General features: G+C 37.6%; 1 protein-coding gene, 1 long non-coding RNA gene and 1 pseudogene across 2 annotated transcripts; 1 reads left to right on the top strand and 2 right to left on the bottom strand.

Annotated features, from left to right (window-relative positions):
* Window positions 1-1111: 1111 nt before the first annotated feature.
* LOC143106003 (uncharacterized) lies at window positions 1112-4882 on the bottom strand. Its single transcript, XM_076270164.1, has 6 exons — window positions 4731-4882; window positions 4412-4489; window positions 3883-4317; window positions 3167-3294; window positions 2343-2449; window positions 1112-1966 (listed from the first exon to the last, which is right to left on the bottom strand). Exons 1-6 carry the CDS (start codon window positions 4843-4845, stop codon window positions 1843-1845), a joined length of 987 nt encoding a protein of 328 aa, XP_076126279.1. The 5' UTR covers window positions 4846-4882; the 3' UTR covers window positions 1112-1842.
* A 5666-nt stretch (window positions 4883-10548) lies between these two features.
* LOC143106953 (U1 spliceosomal RNA) lies at window positions 10549-10702 on the bottom strand (annotated as a pseudogene).
* A 227-nt stretch (window positions 10703-10929) lies between these two features.
* On the top strand, window positions 10930-18897 carry LOC143106312 (uncharacterized). The gene is made up of 5 exons (XR_012983657.1): window positions 10930-11294; window positions 12468-12548; window positions 12868-12900; window positions 15034-15307; window positions 17315-18897. It is a non-coding gene; the product is annotated as an uncharacterized LOC143106312 (long non-coding RNA).
* Window positions 18898-20317: the final 1420 nt, after the last annotated feature.

A 20317-nucleotide genomic window follows, 5' to 3' on the forward strand; every position in this document is an offset into this window, starting at 1 on the left:
AACAAAAACTCGATGTGGCCCTGTGACATTTTTAAGCAATGGTGTGGATCTCTACTACTCTGATAGACAAAGACAGACAAAGATTATAGATGTATGGAGAGGACAAGTGAATGAAGTGTGTCCTTTAATACTGGAAGTTTATATTTCCTGAAATGTTTTAATAGGCTACTGATATTTTTTTTTTTATATATTTGACATGATGTTTATTTAACAATATCTGGATATCTATGTGTGAGTAGCTATAATTTTATGTGATATGGGTCTTAGTGTAAAGCACGTAGTAAATGTAATTCTCATTGCTGGAGCAATAATTTAGATGTAAACATAAATCTGAATATGTAAAGATATTACCAAATATACAAAATATATACATATAAATATAAATATATAAATCAGAGTGTCACACATAAGCCAGACAGTCTTAAGTCTTAGCGTGTCTCACTCATATTTTATATATATTTACTTTTATATTTAGTTTTAAAAAATTTATTTATCTGAACATTTGCCCAACATTGACAGTTGGCTTACATTTGCTAATTTTATCGCCTACGACTTTGTCCATCTGTCAAATAAGGACCCCATACGTGTATCTTCATGAGCTCAGTTTAGTCACTGTAGGTTATGTAACCTTCTGGATGAAGGTGTCCAACCTCAGTGTCCAGAATACTCACAGCTCATTAGCCTACCACTATGTTTTCATTTAGTTATCAGCTGAGGCATTAGAATCAAGTAAACATTGCATACATTTTTGGACGCTTCGTTAGCTATTTTTCTTGAATCTTTTTCGCACAGTTGGCAATGCATTAACAACAGAGCAGTGTAGTGTCTTTTATAGGCCACTACAAGATATCTCCACCAGATGGCACCAAATAATAGTCAACCTTTGAAGGCAGTAGCCATGCTTTTTGAAATGGAAAGTTGGGAAATTATTCAGTTATTTTACAGGTTTGTGTTTAGCTAGAATTCACTGCATACCCATTATTCAGACTCTGCTCCAATGTATATTCCTTGATGAAAATTAAACCATCAGATGGGTGTTGTTGAAGAATGTTGTTTAGGACAAAAGCATCTGCTATTTTTTTTAAAATGTAATTTTTAATGTCAAGTTGATATTAACCAAAATCGCATAACCTGCTGACAGCTTTGCAATGACATTTTGACATTAACCATGATATAACCTGTGTTGATGACTGTTTTACAAATGTAATAGTGAAGAAGGAAGAAGGGAAGAGTTGATCCCACAGCTGTGGAATCAAAACGTAAGGTTGTCAAGACAACATTATCAGAAACATAAGTAATGCAACAAAGCTGTCCATTAACTTAACAATCAATTTATATGTGAACTGAGAGTTAATCCACCCACTACCCATTTTTAAGAGCATTAGAAGATTGTATGAAAATGCCAGGGTTTGCAGTATTGGATTTCTTTTTCAAATGATCAAAAATGCACATTCAAATGTTGAATGGAAACCCAACTACTTAATCTGCGGGATTAATGGTCACATTTTCTGGCATGCCTGTGATTTCCATGAAGTGCGGCCTTTTCTAGTTCATTTTTTCAGTTAATTTACTAAAGCTAATGCTCTCAGGTAAGACTCTGTTAATAAGGCTAAAGGCTCTGTTTCATAAGGCTAAAGTTCTGTTAATAAAGCTAATGCAATCAGGTTTTATGCAATGAAGATTTTGTACTGATTCTATGATGAAGTATAACATACTTTTCATATCTGCATAATTAAGTTCACATTTTTAGTTCAATGGAACTCAACTAAACAAAAAAGCTTGATGAGTAAGTAAAAAAAACTATAGGAAAAAATCTATCTGATTTCCTCTTGTGAACTTTGGTTAAATTCCTTTTTCACAGATCCATCTTTTTTCCACTGAACAGGGTAGGTCATTCCAGTCATTTTTGTAGATATGGACACAATCCTCACCACCAAGATTATTGGGTTCGCCTGCATACCAGAATCTGCAACAATAAATCAACTTTAAATGACTAATGGTTATGGATATGGTTAAATCATCTAAATCAAGTGTAATCGTGATGGTTAATGGTTACTTAACAGGCACTTTTATCCAAAAACACCATTACAATAAATAGCAGACCTAAACAATAACAATAGCTGTAGGCCTAATCAATGGTAACTAACAACAGAAGTCATGGTTATGTGAAAGTGACGGAGCCCTATCATCCCCATCCATCATGCAGACACTACCTCTGTGATGTACAAGCAAGGGTGGACTCCAGTGTAATTCTCATTTCATTCCTTCATACTTCCAACTCCTCTAACATTTTGTTAACCTCTCTATAGTAAGTGATAAAAGTGGTGACTTTATTTATTTACCCATTGATCAACGGAGTTGAATCCACCCACATCCACACACCCTCTCTGGAAATGTCATTCAGACCGATCCAGTTGTCCCTTTGACGGTGATGGACCCTGACAAAGTTCTATAGAAAAAGAAATGCCATGTAGTAAATAGTTCAGAGCAACTTGTACAAGACATGTGTAGTTATAATGGCATATGTAATGTAACGTGTAGTTATAATGGCATGTGTAATATACAAGAAATCTATAATTATAATGGCATGTGTAATGTTGACATAGTTCATTGAAATGGAGACTCATGCACCCAGCTATCTCAAGAGAGGCAAAAGGTGAAATTCTGACTGAATTCTGACCCCCTTTAGGAGCAAAAAATACCTTTAACAATATCGGACTTAATTGGAATGAAAAAAAAAAGTATTTCTCAGGAATTAAAATGGAGATCTTGTTTTGATCTTTGATCCTCTGACATGTTTTGTTTTGGCTTTGGATTTTTTTGGTTTTGTGGTCCACTCAGCACCCCATTTCTGCATTACCAACTGTAAGATTTTCCTCTACTCTGCATTCCATTGTTATGGACAAAGAGTTGTAAACATATAAACCACTACACCACAATTTCAGTGGACCAATAACATAATGCCATGTGCTGAACTAACAACAACCCATTAAACATCACATTTGACCATTTTATGTCTAAAGCACAGGTACAGTAGATTCTATATATTGGGAAGCATGTGGTGCATAGAATACTGCAGGATACTGCCCCCTGCACCATAAATCTAAGCAATATTTTCCATATACTACCACCTCTTCTCTCTCTTGCAACTCTTCATGTCTATCACCTGTTCGTCTCGGGTGTTGATGATCACCAAGTCGCCTCCCATTCGTTGGCATGCCAACCTGCTGTCGTGCCAGTTTTTCTCCTCAGTGGAGAAGAAATAGAGGCTGAACTGAAAATAGGTCCACCCAGCTGGGTGGGTGAAATAACAAGTTAGAGATGACTTAAAACGACCTAACATTCAGCAGTGGTCTAACAGCTTCAATTAGATACAAAAAGGTTATTTGAGCTGACAAGCCAATCAAATTCCACCTCAACCTTCCATGCTCCAGAAGCACCATGCTGATTGGCCAGCATTGTTTATGGCTCGGTCTCTGTATTGGTTTTATTTAAGGAGCCAGGAATGTGTAGGAAGACTGGAATTTTAACCCTGGTCCCAGTAGGTCTGAGGGTATTGTCATCTCTCTCTCTCTCTCTCTCTCTCTCTAATATATATGTGTGTGTGTGTGTGTGTGCATCCATCCACTATAATTTAAAAAGTACTGATCTGATTTCCTTAAAACTTTCACATGTGGCAGAGGGTCAGCATAGCCCTCGGATCATCTGGATCTTAATCAGTGTCCAGATGAAGGAATTATCTTTCACTTTCTTTACTGACAAATATATACATGAGAATCTGCCACCAGACACGGAAGACTAGAGGACTCAGAGGAGTGATTTGCTGAATTTAAAAGAAGTGTTTGGGAAAGGAATCGTGGATCAATGCATTGTGCTACTCACCATACATATTGAGAAGTCTGGCTCTCTTCGCAACCATATTTTTGTATCTGGTCAGTAACTGGTTTTTCTCAGCAGCCAAGTTGTTGTAGTTGATCCATAACTGTTTTCTCTCATTAGCTAGAGTGTTGTAACTAGTCATAAGATTGTTTCTATATTTAGCTAAGTTGTGGTAACTGGCCTGTAGCTTTTTTTGGTCTATACTCAACTTGCTGTATCTGGTCAGACACAAGTCCCTGTCTTCAACTAGATCAGTATTATTCATCAATAGTAGGTCTATCTCATCAACAAGATCAGTGTAATTGGTAAGTAGCAGGTCTCTCTCTTCAATTAGATCAGTGTAGTTCATCAGCAGCTCATCTGTCTCCTCAATCAAATTGGTGTAATTGATGAGGAGCAGTTCTCGTTCTTCATCTGCTTTGTTGTCCTGCATCATGTCTGAAAGACAAGAGTCTGTTAGCCTCCCTATTCATATCTGAAGCCCGACTCTCCGATGGATCTCCTCCGAAGAGAGAGATGAAAATTAACTCACTGTGGAGACGCAGAGTGATGTTAAGAGTCGCTTGAAGGAGACACAGCAGCCCAACGCACACTCCAACTGTACAGTACACTGGAATAGGAGAAAATGATTTAGATATAGTGGTTTTTTTTTTTTTTTTTAAACTAACACATGCTCTTGTCGTCATGTGTCGTTAACACATGACAAACATTTTCACTTGTTTCAAACTGAATATGAGTTACATAAAAAAAAAAACTTTATTTTGTCAATTTACTAAAGAGTTTTTTACATGTATTCATTTTGCTCACTTTGTGGTTACTTAGTGACCAGTAGTAAATTCTAGCATAAATACCTGACTGTCGGTTCCATCCTACATTTGCTTCTGTGATTTTATTCTCTACAGATCCGTTGCAATTCTGGCAGAAATTCTTTTCAAAATCATTATCCTCCCTCTCAGTATTACCCATCTCTCCTCTGGTCTCAGTAAAAAACAAACATATAAGACCTGCGTATATGAGAGAAAGTCTCAGAGTCTCATGATGCTTAAATATGCCAGGTTGCAGGAGGAAGCAACATGTGTTTTTATAGTATAGAGAATCTGATAAGGGAAAGGTTAGCTGGCCAAGCTCTCAAATCTAATCAAATCAACTTTGCAGATACAAATTGTGGTATCTCGCACACAACAGCACTTTTTGGTACAGATAACACATTCTTCCCCTTTTTGTTTTTTTGCCAGAGTGCCACTATCTTTGATGAATGCCAATTTAAAAGAGCAGCAGATTTATCTGCATGCCCCCCCTAATTTATTTTAAAAAAAAGTGAATCTTTCGTATATTCTAGATTCATTAGTTATGAAGTGAAATGTTTCAAGCCATTTTTTTTTTTAATCTTGATGATTATGACTTACAGCTCATGAAAAACAAAAATCAGTATTTCAATATATTACAATCCTTTACTATACAGTGGTGTAGTCTATGTGATACGCAGGACTACGTAGTACACCCACTTAAAAGGCATCACCATCATAGTATACCGACTTAAAATAGGCAAGGGTATGTATTAACCCTTTAATGCGCAAGCTAGGCTTACCCCTTCTAATGCGTAACATGGGTCAAAAATGACCCGCACTCATTTCTTATGGTAACACATGCATAGTTGTCTTTTTATTTGCAATATTTTAACAAATATATGTATTTTATCCTTCAATAGGTCAGCTATCCATTAAATAACTTGTTTGTGATCACTGCAAATCATATTTTTTATTTTTCCTCTTTAACATTATGAACAAACAAGGTTTTTGCTTTATTACAGCCAGTTTTCAGACATGGGTCAAAAATGACCCGCATTCATTTCCTATGGTATTTCATAGATATGTGTATGTTCCTTAGCTATATTTATTGAAAGTGATTTATTTTATCATTCAATATTGCTTGTATTTATCAAGATAAAGATTTTTGATTGCTACATATAGTTATTTTTACTTTTCCTGTCTTATTTTCTGAACAAACATAGCTTTTCTATTACTACATCAAGTTTATGTGTGTGGGCCAAAAAGACCCATGCATTCAAGTTTGTGTTGTTTTTAATAAAAATAAACTATAACAACATGTTTTGTTAAAACAATAGTCTTAGAATAATGTTCTTAGACTTACTATAGTGTTTTAATCCAGTGGTTTAATCCTATTTCTCAATTTGTCACACGTTAAAAACACAGATAACTAATAGCACTTATGTTTGACTGTACTATGTCTATAGTATTGTGAACTGAAGTGAACGTCACCAAAAGTGTAGTTAATTCACTTGGGAATAGGAAATAATTATCCATCACATGGGCACCCCACCACCTATTATTTCATGTCTTACATGCCCCACACAAATGACCACCATGTTTTTGTTCCTTGCACATAGGTCAGTTTATTACTTTTAGTGTCATTGGTAGCTGGTCAGATCTCTTCCTCTTCTCTTGACCAGCATGTCTGATATCACATTGTGACTGTGGTTTCTTTGTCCCACATCTTCTCATATCAATATAGCTCTGGAGGTCAGACATGCCCTTCATGTTTGTACTTCTTCATATGTGTCATGAGAATACTTCACCTAGTTCCATTTTGAACATCCATAGTAACTCCACCGATACAATCAGGATGCTGATCAGTTAAACTGCTATTGGTATTGAGGGGTGACAACATGCAGCACTCTGGACCAGGGAACCATGATAAATATTTATGTTATCTGCATAGATGTGTAGACATACTAATGAAAGCAGGGATAGAGATGGCCCATGTGTCCATAGTGCTCTTGTCCAATGTACTGGATGCACTTGATGCATATACTAACAATACCCTGATAATAAGCAACGAGCTTGTCATGCCACAGAGGATAAGCAGTGTAGAGGTCACTTCCTTCTTCCTAACACATATAGGCTGAATCCCAAGACCCCCTAAGTTGTGAACCCTCAAAAACAGAACTGACATGAATCAATTTCACGTTTGGCCTGATGGCAGATAAGTCTTTGAGGGTTCAGGGCTGAGGGAGGGATATTGAGATTCACCCATTACTTACAATTAAAATATGTAGAAAAAGGAAACCAAACAGAGCCACAAAAGGGCATCAGAGAGGAAGGACAAGTGAAGTGGAAGAGGAGCTAGAGCTGCACAGAAACCAAGAATACTAAAAGTTGGAAGCTGTGTTTCCAATGCACTAAGGCTGTGTACAAGGGCAAACATGTAATGGTAATTTGCAAGTGTCATGAAATGGCCATTTATTGTACCCATGTGTTTTACTTAATCAGCTTCAGTTTATTTGGACACATTCACAACAGTTCTCTATACTTCAGATATAGTATATCTCAATATGTGTGATTGGTTATAAGTGATGTCATGTGTGACAAAGTGAGATATGATAGATGAAATATGTGTATTTCACATATTTTAATTATAGTATGTGTTGTTATTTTGTTTAAAACAATTACAACCTAATACTTTTATCAAAGTAATTGTTTTAATATATCTTGTTTTTGCTTCTAATCAAAAGTGCACACAGGTGTAACATTTGACATATGTCTGTAAACTTGATTTAGTAATAGAAAAAACTATATTTGTAATTATTTGAAGTAATCAAAAAGATTTTTACTGAACAACTGCAAAATGAACTGCAATATTCAATGATACATACATTATTACACTAGATATAGCAAAGGAATACGCAGACTAGTATGAAAAACCATAGGAAATGAATGCGGGTCATTTTTGACCCATGTCTGAAAACTGGACGAAGTAATGAAAAAACTGTGTTGTTGTTAATGTAAAAAAGGAAAAAGTTAAAAATTATGATTTGTAATAATCAAAAACAAGATATTACATTTATATCTGGAATATGACTGATGAAATAAATAAATTACTAAAATATTGCAAATATAAACACATGTATGCATGAATAACCATAGGAAATTAATGCGGGTCATTTTTGACCCATGTTGCGCATTAAAGGGGTAGTGATACATAAACGACTATTTCTAAAAAATAAAGAATGGAAAAATGAAAATAAAGATATGTAACGGTTAAAAACAAGTTAATTGAGGAATTCATGGAATACTGGATGATGAAATAAATGTTTCGCAAAAATATTCAACATTTTAAGTCATCCGGGTCACTTTTGACCCAGGTTATGCATTAAAATTAACATTTGGGGTTGATCACAGTATGCCCACTACAGCTAACTATCACAGTACATCCACTACAGCTAACTACACTACACCACTGACTATACACATATCAGCAAACAAGTACAGATAATGTACTGTTGTACTTGTCTTTCATGTCAGTTTTTTGGCATCTTCCTTCCTGAGGATAGTTTGTAGTGCTAATCATAAATATATTACTTATTACACATTATTAAAGACAACTACCCCAGGCCTTATCTTTGACACCACTGCTCTATGGGGTTCAGGTCAGACTAGTTGTCTGGCCAATCAAGCACAGTAATATCATGGTAAGCAAACCAGTTAGCAGTTTTGGCAGCTGCTGAGTCCTGCTGGAAAAAGGAATCAGCATCTCCATAAAGCTGAACCAACACCAGCAGATGACATGGCACCCCAAATCACTGAATATGGAAATAGCAAACTTAAAGCAACTTGGATTCTGTGCTTCTCCACTCTTCCTCCAGACTCTTGGGACCTTGATTGGACCCTGATATCCTAATGAAATGTGAAATTTGTTTTTATGTGAAAAAAAGTTTGGACCACTGAGCAACAGTTTTGTCTCTCCTTAGCCCAGGTATAGATAGATAGATAGATAGATAGATAGAAGAAAAAAACACGAAGACACAGAGCTACCTCGACATGCTGCCTCTCTCGACGGCGCCGGAACCGAGAATCACCCGAGTATACATGTATGCTCTAACCTTGTCTCTCATTCAGGAGTAGCTTGACACTAGGAATGTGCCACTTGTAAGTTCTTAAACATGTTTTTTTCAATGCAAGTTGTGTTATTTTCAACACATAGCCTATTGTTTTAAGAGTGTAGCCCATTTCCTGGATACGTCTGTGCGTGGTGGCTCTTGATGCAGATTCCAGTCTCAGACAACTAAAAAACAAACAACACAAACTGTGTTGTCCCTATCTATACAAGTTGTGTTGTTTTCAACACATTTGTTTTAAGAGTGTATAGCCCATTTCCTGGATACGTCTGTGCGTGGTGGCTCTTGATGCAGATTCCAGTCTCAGTCAACTCCTTGTGAAGTTCCCCCAAGTTTTTTACTTTGCTTGACAATTCTCAAGGCTGTGATCATTTGCAGCCTTGTTGCTTGCACACCATTTCCTACCATTAGTTTCCCCTTCCAGTCAACTTTCTATGAATATGCTTTGATATGAACAGCCTGTCCTTTCAGCAGTGACCTTCTGTGGCTTTCCTTCCCTTCCTTGCGGAGGGTTATAATGAGTGTCTTTCAACTTTCAAGTCTTTCCCATGATCATGCTTGTGTTTACTGAACCAGAAGAGATTTTCATGAGCTGTAAGCCATAATCATCAACACAATCAATAAAATATGTCTTGAAATATTTCACTCTATATGAATCTAGAATATATGAAAGGTTCATTTTTTGTAGTATATTACGGGGGAAATTAACTTTTCCATAATATTCTAATTTCCTGTATTTTTTTTATAGTTGTGCTATGTCATTACTTTCTTACACTACTTTGTTTGTTAGGGGTGACCCAAAATGATTGCAGATTCGACTTGAGGAGTCTGATTCAGCTGTCTGCCGCAATTGAATAGATGCAAAAAAATGTGGTTATGAAAAGGAAACTATTGACATCTGGCTATATGGGTGCTGAATATCTGATTTTCTATAGAATTGCTTGGTCACTCACTCCTCCTACCCTGGGTTTTGGACAGACATTCAATAATCTCTGTACATCCACAAACACACCACATCTCATCACCTCACATGTACCACACCACAGGTGGTTTTGAGCACCTTTTGGTACAGATAACACATTCTTCCCCTTTTTGGTTTTTGCCAGAGTGCCACTATTTTTGATGAATAAAAAAAACAGTTTAAAAGAGCAGCAGCCTTATCTGCACCCCATGTTACAAACAATATGGTTATGAAATGGAAGCTATTGAATTCTGGCTATATGGGTGCTGAATATTGTTTAGAACTGCACACTCTTCCTACAGGCACTCAATCATCTGTATCATCCACAAACACATCACATCTCATCCCCTCACATGTACCACACCACACACATAGGGATCTGGCAGGTGGTAGATTGTCTGATCTTATGAAAATATACCTGACACTTTATTTTGCAGATACAGATTGTGGTCTCACACAACAACAGCACCTTTTGGTACAGATAACACATTCTTCCCCTTTTTAAGAATACGTATAACTATATATAATCTTTTGATCCCGTGAGGGAAATTTGGTCTCTGCATTTATCCCAATCTGTGAATTAGTGAAACACACTCAGCACACAGTGAACACACAGTGAGGTGAAACACACACTAATCCCGGCGCAGTGAGCTGCCTGCAGTGGCGCTCGGGGTTAGGTGCCTTGCTCAAGGACACTTCAGCCGCTTCTTACTGGTCAGGGTTCGATCCAGCAACCCTCCGGTTACAAGTCCGAAGCGCTAACCAGTAGGCCACGGCTGCCTCCCCAAAAAATCAGGGGAGAGCGCGAACGCAGTCCCCCACTACCAGAAATTGTGCAGTCGAGATTCCCACATTTGAGGAAATCACAGGGGTCAGCATGACCGGCTGTGCAATGGCCGAGCCTCGCCCTGGGCAAACAACTCGATGTGGCCCTGTGACATTTTTAAGCATCTCTACCACTCTGATAGAGGTCCTAACAAAGACACAGACAGATGTAGGCTATGAAGATAGAAGAGACGTGAGAATGGAGTGTGTCCTTTCATGTCTTGAAATTTATATTTCCTCACATGTTTGAATAGGCTATGATTAAAATAAATAATTTACATGATATCTGGATATCTATGTGTGAGCAGCTATAATTTTATGTCATATGGGTCTTAGTGTAAAGCACCAACCCAGTCTCACGTCTGAACGTGTCACTGTCACGTTAATTAATCTATTGGGACGTGTTGTGTAACACGTTTCCTTGTTAAAAAACGTGTTGAGCAAAACGTAATTATCGTGTTACTATCACGTTGTATTTCGCTTTCAACGAGCCAACAGAACCACGTCATCTGTCAAAAAAGCCTGACCTCACAAAATGGGGAGAATGTTATTTGATGCTTTTGACGTGCAGTTTCACACTCTTAAGCCTGTTTTGAGTTGTGGATTAGAAGGAGCCACCTTCTGGCTAGCAGTTTGAGAAGCCTGAACCCCAGAATCCAGAAACAATAACCGAGCAGGGACGGAGAAAAAAGAAGAATCCAAATGGGAAATGAGGTGAGCCTTGCTACTGCCGCTAGCATGATTATTTTGCTAGCAATTGAGCAAAACATTTTAAAGTTGATTTAACATGAAATAGTAGCCTATGCATGGGCAATACTGTGAATTCAGAGTAGGCTTGCACAACTTATAATTTAGCTAACGTGCATGATGTAATGTTACATTAATCTGTAAAACAGCTGTTGTCTGTGTAAATTAGCGTAATATTGTTAGTGTGGGCTACAGCTAACAGCTGGGAGGTAGCCTATCAGCCAGGCATGTATAATCGATAATCATGATGAACGTGAATAGATTTCGTTGCGAAACGGGCATTGTTTTAGGCCACATATCAGGTATAAAACAATTGTATTTTGATACAGCAGTTCTCCGGATGTTAGATATTCACTTATAATATAATATTGTATTTCTTTAACCTGATTAAGAGAGGGGTTTAATTCAATATAGAATTGCAATGTGTGTGGCCCATAATATTAGAGATTAGATTAAGCTAGATTTAGATTAGATTCAACTTTATTGTAATTTAAAAGAGTAGGCTACAAGTACAGAGCCAATGAAATGCAGTTGACATCCAACCAGAAGTGCAAAGAAGCAGTTATGTAGACGATCAAGATTAATTATGTACAACAGTTAAATACATAGGCAAGTTTTCCAGATGACGTGTACAGTGACAGAAATAGCCTATACAGTGAATATGGAATGTGTGTCTAGCCTATAACAAAACAAATTGATAATAATACATAATAATGATAATAGCAGTAATTACAGTAGGCCACTCGCACTGTTGTTGGTGACGTGTCTGTTTCCTATTGTTCCATGCCACTCTCCTACTGTCTCCTTTACTGTCCTGCGCCACTCGCCTACTATATTTTGCCTCTTGCCTACTGTCCAGCACCATTCGTCTACCGTCTCCTATGCTGACCCACGCCACTCACCTACTGTTTCCTAACTGTCCCATGCCACAAACTGTAACATTAAGCTGACACAATCTTGCTGCACGGTTACTTATCTGCATGCAATCACTATTGCCAGCTGTTATGAGTAAACATTATATTGGGACACCAATATATTTCTGATTCATGGGCAGTGTATTTGCTACTGAAGAAAAGGAGAACACATAGTAATTGTTCTTGGATGGGTATTTAGAGTAAGGTTTCTATTGATCTTTTTCAGATAAGGCCTCTTCATTTTCAACTGTGAAGGATCTACATGGACTTGGTCTGGATAGCCTTTCCTGTTTTGATGAGCCAGTCGGTATGTATTAGACATTCTTTAGGATAAAAGGATAAAAGGAGCCATATGTTATCAAAAATTCTACACCCATATGTAGAAAAGCTTTGTTGCTGTTTGTTATTGTTGTTGTTGAAAACTACGTTGAATGCAAAGAGATACATATGTCCCTTGAGAGGAGAGGGATGAGTGTGGATGGTTGAATTGTCCAACAGGCATAAAAATCTGATTGTGTATGATTGTGTTTGTGTCTGTATATGATTTTTTTGTACTTGTTGCATTTTAAGCATGCTTATATACTTTACGCCATGGTGGTCTAAATTGTCTTTATTGCCACTTGCAGGGTCTAGAGGAAAAACCCTATATGAGCCCCAGGGTGAGTAGTGTATAATTACTTTATCCCAAGCTTGATTTTCGTAGAAAGGTGTTCAAACCAAAGTCAAACCAAAATCTTCTAAAATAATAGATAGATAGATAGATAGATAGATTTATTATTTGTCCTTTCGGAAAATTGTTCTGCGCCATACAGTAGACAGTTAGACAAGACTGAATACAAGACGGAATATAGACCAGAATTTCCCTCACCCCAACCGCCCCCACCCTACCACACCCCCACACATACACAACATCTGGGGCCGTATTCACAAAGAATTTTAAGGCTAAAAGTAGCTCCTAAGTGGCGAATTTAGGAGCAACTCCTAAAAATAATGGGCGTGTCACTCCTAACTTTAGGACTCCTAATTTTTTTCACTAAAAGTAATTCACAAAGCATTTTAGACCTAAAAGTAGCACCTAAGTCTGGGACAGCTTAAAAGTAGTCGAGAGGACTCCTAACTCACTAAGACCTATTCACAAACAGCTTTTTGTGGCATTTCACGTTGCGATGTTTTGAAATGCGTCGCCTATGCGGCAACAGGAGCTTCCAATCGCGAGGGAACAATTTTGCATTCATAAAAGGGATGCAATAACGCCACCAACAACAACCAAAACTACTCATTGTTAACATGTAAATTAAATGTAACGTTTCATTGTGAATCAAATTAAAATGGTCTCTTCTTTGCAAACGTAGGCATATGTGACATTCAATAATGTTGCAAAAGATACTGCATCAGTCCGTATGTTTCATTAGGCTACTACTGTAGGCTATTTGTTTTGCCTTACTCTTTATTCATTTAGGCTAGGCCTTTTTATTCAATTATTCATCATCTTCCGTCATTCGAGCTACTTGTGTAGCGCACGCATTCTCAGACCTGTCACCTGTCACTCATCATCGTAAGGGAGGTGTTTGGAATCATTCCCGCGTTACAATCATCAGCCAATCAAGGTGGTCACTTCAGTCAAGCTCGTGCATGAGTAATGACGTCATCCATAGCAACGAAGACTCACTCTTAGTTTAGGAGTTGCCATTTTTCCTTACTAAGAGTAGGTCTGAAAGGCTTTGTGAATAACTTTTAAGAGAAAACTCCTAGCTAAAATCTTTTAGTGCGATTTAGGAGTACTCCTAGTGGTAAGATAAAAGGCTTTGTGAATACGGCCCCAGGACAGAAGGCATAGACTCCACTACACATGTATAGAATGATAAAGTGCAGTTGTGCATACTGTGATAGTCCAGCTGGAAAAAAAGTGCATGGTCCTGCAGGTAACGTCTTGTTCAACAATGTAATGCTAGTTGGAATGAATTACCTACTGGCTCAATTTGTTTGGAAAGAAGGTAGCCTGAACTTCCCTGATGGCAACACCTCATATGCCTGGTGTATGGGATGTGACATATCTCTATTAATTGCATGACCTTTCTTCAACACCCTTCTTTCACAGGTCGTAGCAATACTGTCTAGTTTTTTCCCCTCAACATTGCTGGCCATGTTAACTATCTTGTTTTTTTTTGTCACTGACAAAGAGAAATACCAGGTAACACAACAAAAAAGTAGCATGCTCTCCACGTTATGGTTAAATTATCGGAATGAGTGCGATGGTGATGCAATCCTGCTTTTCAATTAGTTGAGATGGTGTTTGACATTAAATTATAAGCAGGTCAGTTTCACATAATAAGCTATTTGTTTCTTTGGGTCTGGGTAATTCATGTGACAAAAAATTCTGTTATAGGCTTCTACCGTTTTTCTGAAAAACAAAGCAGTACAACAACATTTCTATCTCCAAAATAATGCATTGTACGCATGTGTGTACTACGTAGTGCATGCAGCTTTTAATGTCCAAAGTAGCCTATACTGATTTTCCTGCATAAGAACTACAAATACTCCTCCAAAACTACAGTCTTGACACTTGAAGTTGTGGAGTTATATTTTAGTAGCCTATTCTATAATAGAATAAATACCCACATCAGTTTTACCCTTGTCTCACCTGTATACAACATATGTCTATGAATTGCAGTAGTGATCAAATGAAAAAGGAAAGAAAGGTGTCCTGATGTGTTGTTTAGGGATGGTCCTGCAATGTTTTCTCGACATATTTTTATGTCTTTTTTTTCTCCCCTCTACTTATGTTTTCACAGATCCTTGCTCCTATCCTGATGTATGGGTTGCACTTCATTATATGACTCTAACAGAACACTCACAGAAAGGAGAGTGGTGTCAAACTACAAGACAGCCAGCATGTAAGCAAGGCCTTGTTTGTCCTTGTTTGGCTACTCATTTGTCTACTTCCTGAAGAGGCTGAAGCATGATGGCCTTGACACCTCAGTCCTTGCTTCCATTAACAGCTGTGTTATGGAGTGCATCCTCACATCATGGTCTACTGCAGCGGTGGATACAGAGGACAATTGGCAGGTATTTTACGTCACTTTTACATTACTTTTACTGTGATTTTGCTAGATATGGTTGTCGCTGTGCTGAATATAGGCCCATATTGTAGATCGAGAAACCGACTGTACAACTGATACATCTTGGGCTATACTATTAAGGGACAGCTGAATTGACCACCTAAACCATATATTTTCTGAAAGCAAATAGCCTCTAGAAGTCAATTAATATACATTAAGACATGTCCCACCTTCCTACTGACTTTGGTGCATCATAAGGCGTACATAGGCCCATATTGTAGATCGAGAAACGCATTGTACAGCGGATACATCTTGGGCTATACTATTAAGGGACAGCTGAATTGACCACCTAAACCATATATTTTCTGAAAGCCTATAGCCTCTAGATGTCAATTAATATACATTAAGACATGCCCCAACTTCCTACTGACTTTGGTGCATCATAAGGCATACATAGGCCCATATTGTAGATCGAGAAACGCATTGTACAGCTGATACATCTTGGGCTATACTGTTAAGGGACAGCTGAATTGACCACCTAAACCATATATTTTCTGAAAGCCTATAGCCTCTAGATGTCAATTAATATACATTAAGACATGCCCCAACTTCCTACTGACTTTGGTGCATCATAAGGCATACATAGGCCCATATTGTAGATCGAGAAACGCATTGTACAGCTGATACATCTTGGGCTATACTGTTAAGGAACAGCTGAATTGACCACCTAAACCATATATTTTCTGAAAGCAAATAGCCTCTAGATGTCAATTAATATACATTAAGACATGTCCCACCTTCCTACTGACTTTGGTGCATCATAAGGCGTACATAGGCCCATATTGTAGATCGAGAAACGCATTGTACAGCGGATACATCTTGGGCTATACTATTAAGGGACAGCTGAATTGACCACCTAAACCATATATTTTCTGAAAGCCTATAGCCTCTAGATGTCAATTAATATACATTAAGACATGCCCCAACTTCCTACTGACTTTGGTGCATCATAAGGCATACATAGGCCCATATTGTAGATCGAGAAACGCATTGTACAGCTGATACATCTTGGGCTATACTGTTAAGGGACAGCTGAATTGACCACCTAAACCATATATTTTCTGAAAGCCTATAGCCTCTAGATGTCAATTAATATACATTAAGACATGTCCCACCTTCCTACTGACTTTGACATATCATAAGGTGTACATAGGCCCATATTGTAGATCGAGAAACGCATTATACAGCGGATACATCTCGGGCTATACTATTAAGGGACAGCTGAATTGACCACCTTAATCATATATTTTCTGAAAGCCTATAGCCTCTAGATGTCAATTAATATACATTAAGACATGTCCCACCTTCCTACTGACTTTGGTGCATCATAAGGCGTTTGCAGGAAGGTGGACCATGTGCTAATGTATTATGTTAACTCACATGTATAAGTGACAAGCTTTAAGAAAATATATGGTTTGCATGGCTGAAACTGCTTTGCCTTTATGTTGGAGCTCAAAACCTATCATATGCCCCATTCATTTGCCAATATACAAAATAGTGCCATGTATTCATTTATGTCCTCCAACGTTTGCAGGAAGGTGGGCCATGTGCTAGTGTATTAAGGGACAGCTGAATTGACCACCTAAACCACATATTTTGTGAAAACCCATAGCCTCTAGATGTCAATTAATATTAATTAAGACATTTCCCACCTTCCTACTTACTCTGGCATATCATAAAGCATACATAGGCCCATATTGTAGATTGAGAAACAAATTGTTCAGTTAATACAATTTGGCGTACACTATTAAGGGACAGCTGATTCAACCACCTAAACCATACTAGGACTTGGTCCACCCTCTTTAAATACTTTTGCGCACTATATTAAAGGCATAGACCTGCATTTTATAAGTGGACTTTATAGTCATCAGTATGTTTGAACATGTCAAGAGAAACACTGAGATTGTAGTTTCTTTCTTTGTACACTTGTTTTATCTCTATTTCTAATTTCCAGGTTGTCAGCTGTTATCAGGCTCATCACCAAAGCAGAAAGACATGCCAGGAAGGAGCAAGGCACAGGCCAGGAAGGAGCAAGGCAAAGCCCGGGGATTTTTCTGCAGTTGTTGCTGCCTGTTATAGAAGGACTGCTCCTGAGAATAGATGGGTGTCTACATCGTTTTGCAAAATGGGTCTTCTACACATGATGTTTGTCAAGCACTGCTCATTGACTGGACAGGTGTCCTCTGTATTGTGACCATTGGTCATAGGCGCCACATGACTGTCTCAAAGTCCTCTACATCATTCCGGTGACGGGACTTCTGGCCTAGTCTGACAGGATGGGTCTTGTGTTACTGTAACCAGACGGCTCAACAATGCATCATTCTCGTCCATGCCCTCATCGCCTCAAGACTGGAGTACTGCAACAGCATTCTCTATGGTCTTGAAAAATATTATTGTCTTTATTATTATTATTATTATTATTATTATTTACAGGTCTCTCTGCACCCGAACCAGCAGGTTCAGAGGAAGCTTCTTTTCTGTGGCTGTCACCCGACTGGACTGTAGCTCTGTATCCCGGTGACAACCAATCAACTAAGCCCCCAAATACCCTATTCCACCCATAGTGTTATTTATTTACAAATGCACATACTGTAATTACAATTATACATAACCATATTCTACTTCTCTTCATGCTATCCATCCTGAACATACACTTCTTACTACTCTTATAATGTTACTGTTTCTGCACTACAATGGTACTGTTACCACACTGCACATATCTGTCTATATGGTTCATACTGAATATCCATATTTATTCTGTTTTTCTCATATGTTCTGTTAATACACTGCCCATATTTATATCTAATTTATATTACTCTAAACCACTTTTTGTAAACCAACTGCATATTACTGTCTACACGACACTATACAGTATTTCTTGTCCTGCCTATGCACCATCTGTCTATACTTTGTATATCACATTGCACTTTTGCTTTGTACAGGGTTCCCACGGGTCATAGAATTTCTGGAATATCATGGAATTTTAGAAAGTCTATTCCAGACATGGAAAGTCAGGGAATTTTTATCATTTTGGGGGCAAGGTCATGGAATATCAGGGAATTTTGTCGTAGTGGTTTATGATGTACTAGCCAAAATGCATATTTCCACACAGTATTGGTGTATATCTGGTTATTAGCTTTACAGCTTGCTTGAGTAGCCCAACTGCCAATGCCTATTTATTCATCTCTCGCTCTAAAAAAGTAAAAGACTCTTGATGCGGGTGCTCTGAAATCATTGGTCGGTATATTGTAAGTCATGGAAATTCAGGTGTTTTGTCAGGGAAAAGTCATAGAATTTTACATTTGACTTAGAGTGGGAACTCTGTACTTTTACTCTGCACAATGACAATAAAGGTGAATCTGATCAAATGTAAATTATTATTTAGTGCCTGTAGTGCTGCTTTGTATTAGCATACCTTTGCTGTTTGTTTTATGTGTATTGGACAACCCCCTGTTTAAAGCAATCACAAACTTACAGATTTTGATTGATCTTGATACACAGATGTGTGTTGTGCTGAAATAAACCCAATTTCACTTATCTTAGGTGCTGTGAGACTTTTGATGCACAAGAAATCTTAAGAAATGGCCGTTCAGAGAGCATTGTTTTGACAGATGTTGACCAACAAAGTTCTTAAATCATACACAAATCATTAAAACATCCATATTTTGATTGAATATGATGCACAGAAGTGTGTTGTGCTGAAATAAACCCAATTTCACTTATCTTAGGTGCGGTGGGAATTTTGATGCACAAGAAATCTTTAGAAATGGCCGTTCAGAGAGCATTTTTTGACAGATGTTGACCAACAAAAGTTATTAAATCATACACAAACCATTAAAACATCCATATTTTGATTGAATATGATGCACAGAAGTGTGTTGTGCTGAAATAAACCCAATTTCACTTATCTTAGGTGCGGTGGGAATTTTGATGCACAAGAAATCTTTAGAAATGGCCGTTCAGAGAGCATTTTTTGACAGATGTTGACCAACAAAAGTTATTAAATCATACACAAACCATTAAAACATCCATATTTTGATTGAATATGATACACAGAGGTGTGCTGTGCTGAAATAAACCCAATTTCACTTATCTTAGGTGCTGTGGGACTTTTGATGCACAAGAAATCTTAAGAAATGGCTGTTCAGAGAGCATTGTTTTGTCCAACAAAAGTTCTTAAATCATACACAAACCATTAAAACATCCATATTTTGATTGAATATGATACACAGAGGTGTGCTGTGCTGAAATAAACCCAATTTAACTTATCTTAGGTGCTGTGGGAATTTTGATGCACAAGAAATCTTCAGAAATGGCCGTTCAGAGAGCATTTTTTGACAGAATGTTGACCAACAAAAGTTCTTAAATCATACACAAACCATTAAAACATCCATATTTTTATTGAATATGATACACAGAGGTGTGCTGTGCTGAAATAAACCCAATTTCACTTATCTTAGGTGTTGTGGGACTTTTGATGCACAAGAAATCTTCAGAAATAACTGTTTAGAGAGCATATTTGACAGATATTGACCAACAAAAGTTCTTAAATCATAAACAAACCATTAAAACATCCATATTTTGATTGAATATGATACACAGAGGTGTGCTGCGCTGAAATAACCCCAATTTCACTGATCTTACCTGCCATGGCAAGTTTGATGCACCGGGCATACTCAGAAACTACAATTGAGACACCCATATGGCCAGACAGGCCTAGGTAAGTGTCACACCCATTATTTCATGAAATGTCAACATGTGGCACATATTTTGATACAGGGAATGATAACAAACGTGTTTGTCAAATTTGAGACCTCTAGCTGCTTGTATGTTGTCAGGAGGCGGAGCCAAAGATTGGAAAATGTAGATTTCTAGGGGGCGCTATAGAGTCTATGAATGTGTGAGGTGTGATTTTACATATCTCGTATATTTTATGTCATAGATAGATGTCACATGC

This window comes from Alosa pseudoharengus, unplaced genomic scaffold (genome assembly GCF_046254945.1).
Source record: "Alosa pseudoharengus isolate Yale_2024_CS ecotype anadromous, Long Island Sound unplaced genomic scaffold, YU_APseudo_1.1 YU_APseudo_1.1_scf_6, whole genome shotgun sequence".
NCBI classification, from domain to species: domain Eukaryota; kingdom Metazoa; phylum Chordata; class Actinopteri; order Clupeiformes; family Clupeidae; genus Alosa; species Alosa pseudoharengus.

What these genes read in the sequence shown, in the direction of transcription:
- LOC143106003 (XM_076270164.1), bottom strand. Translation starts at nt 4,845, where the DNA reads ATGGGTAATACTGAGAGGGAGGATAATGATTTTGAAAAGAATTTCTGC. An exon ending in AGGATGGAACCGACAGTCAG is followed by an intron (nt 4,490 to 4,730) that starts GTATTTATGCTA and finishes CTCCTATTCCAG; the next exon opens with TGTACTGTACAGTTGGAGTG. An exon ending in CAGACTTCTCAATATGTATG is followed by an intron (nt 3,295 to 3,882) that starts GTGAGTAGCACA and finishes TCACCCACCCAG; the next exon opens with CTGGGTGGACCTATTTTCAG.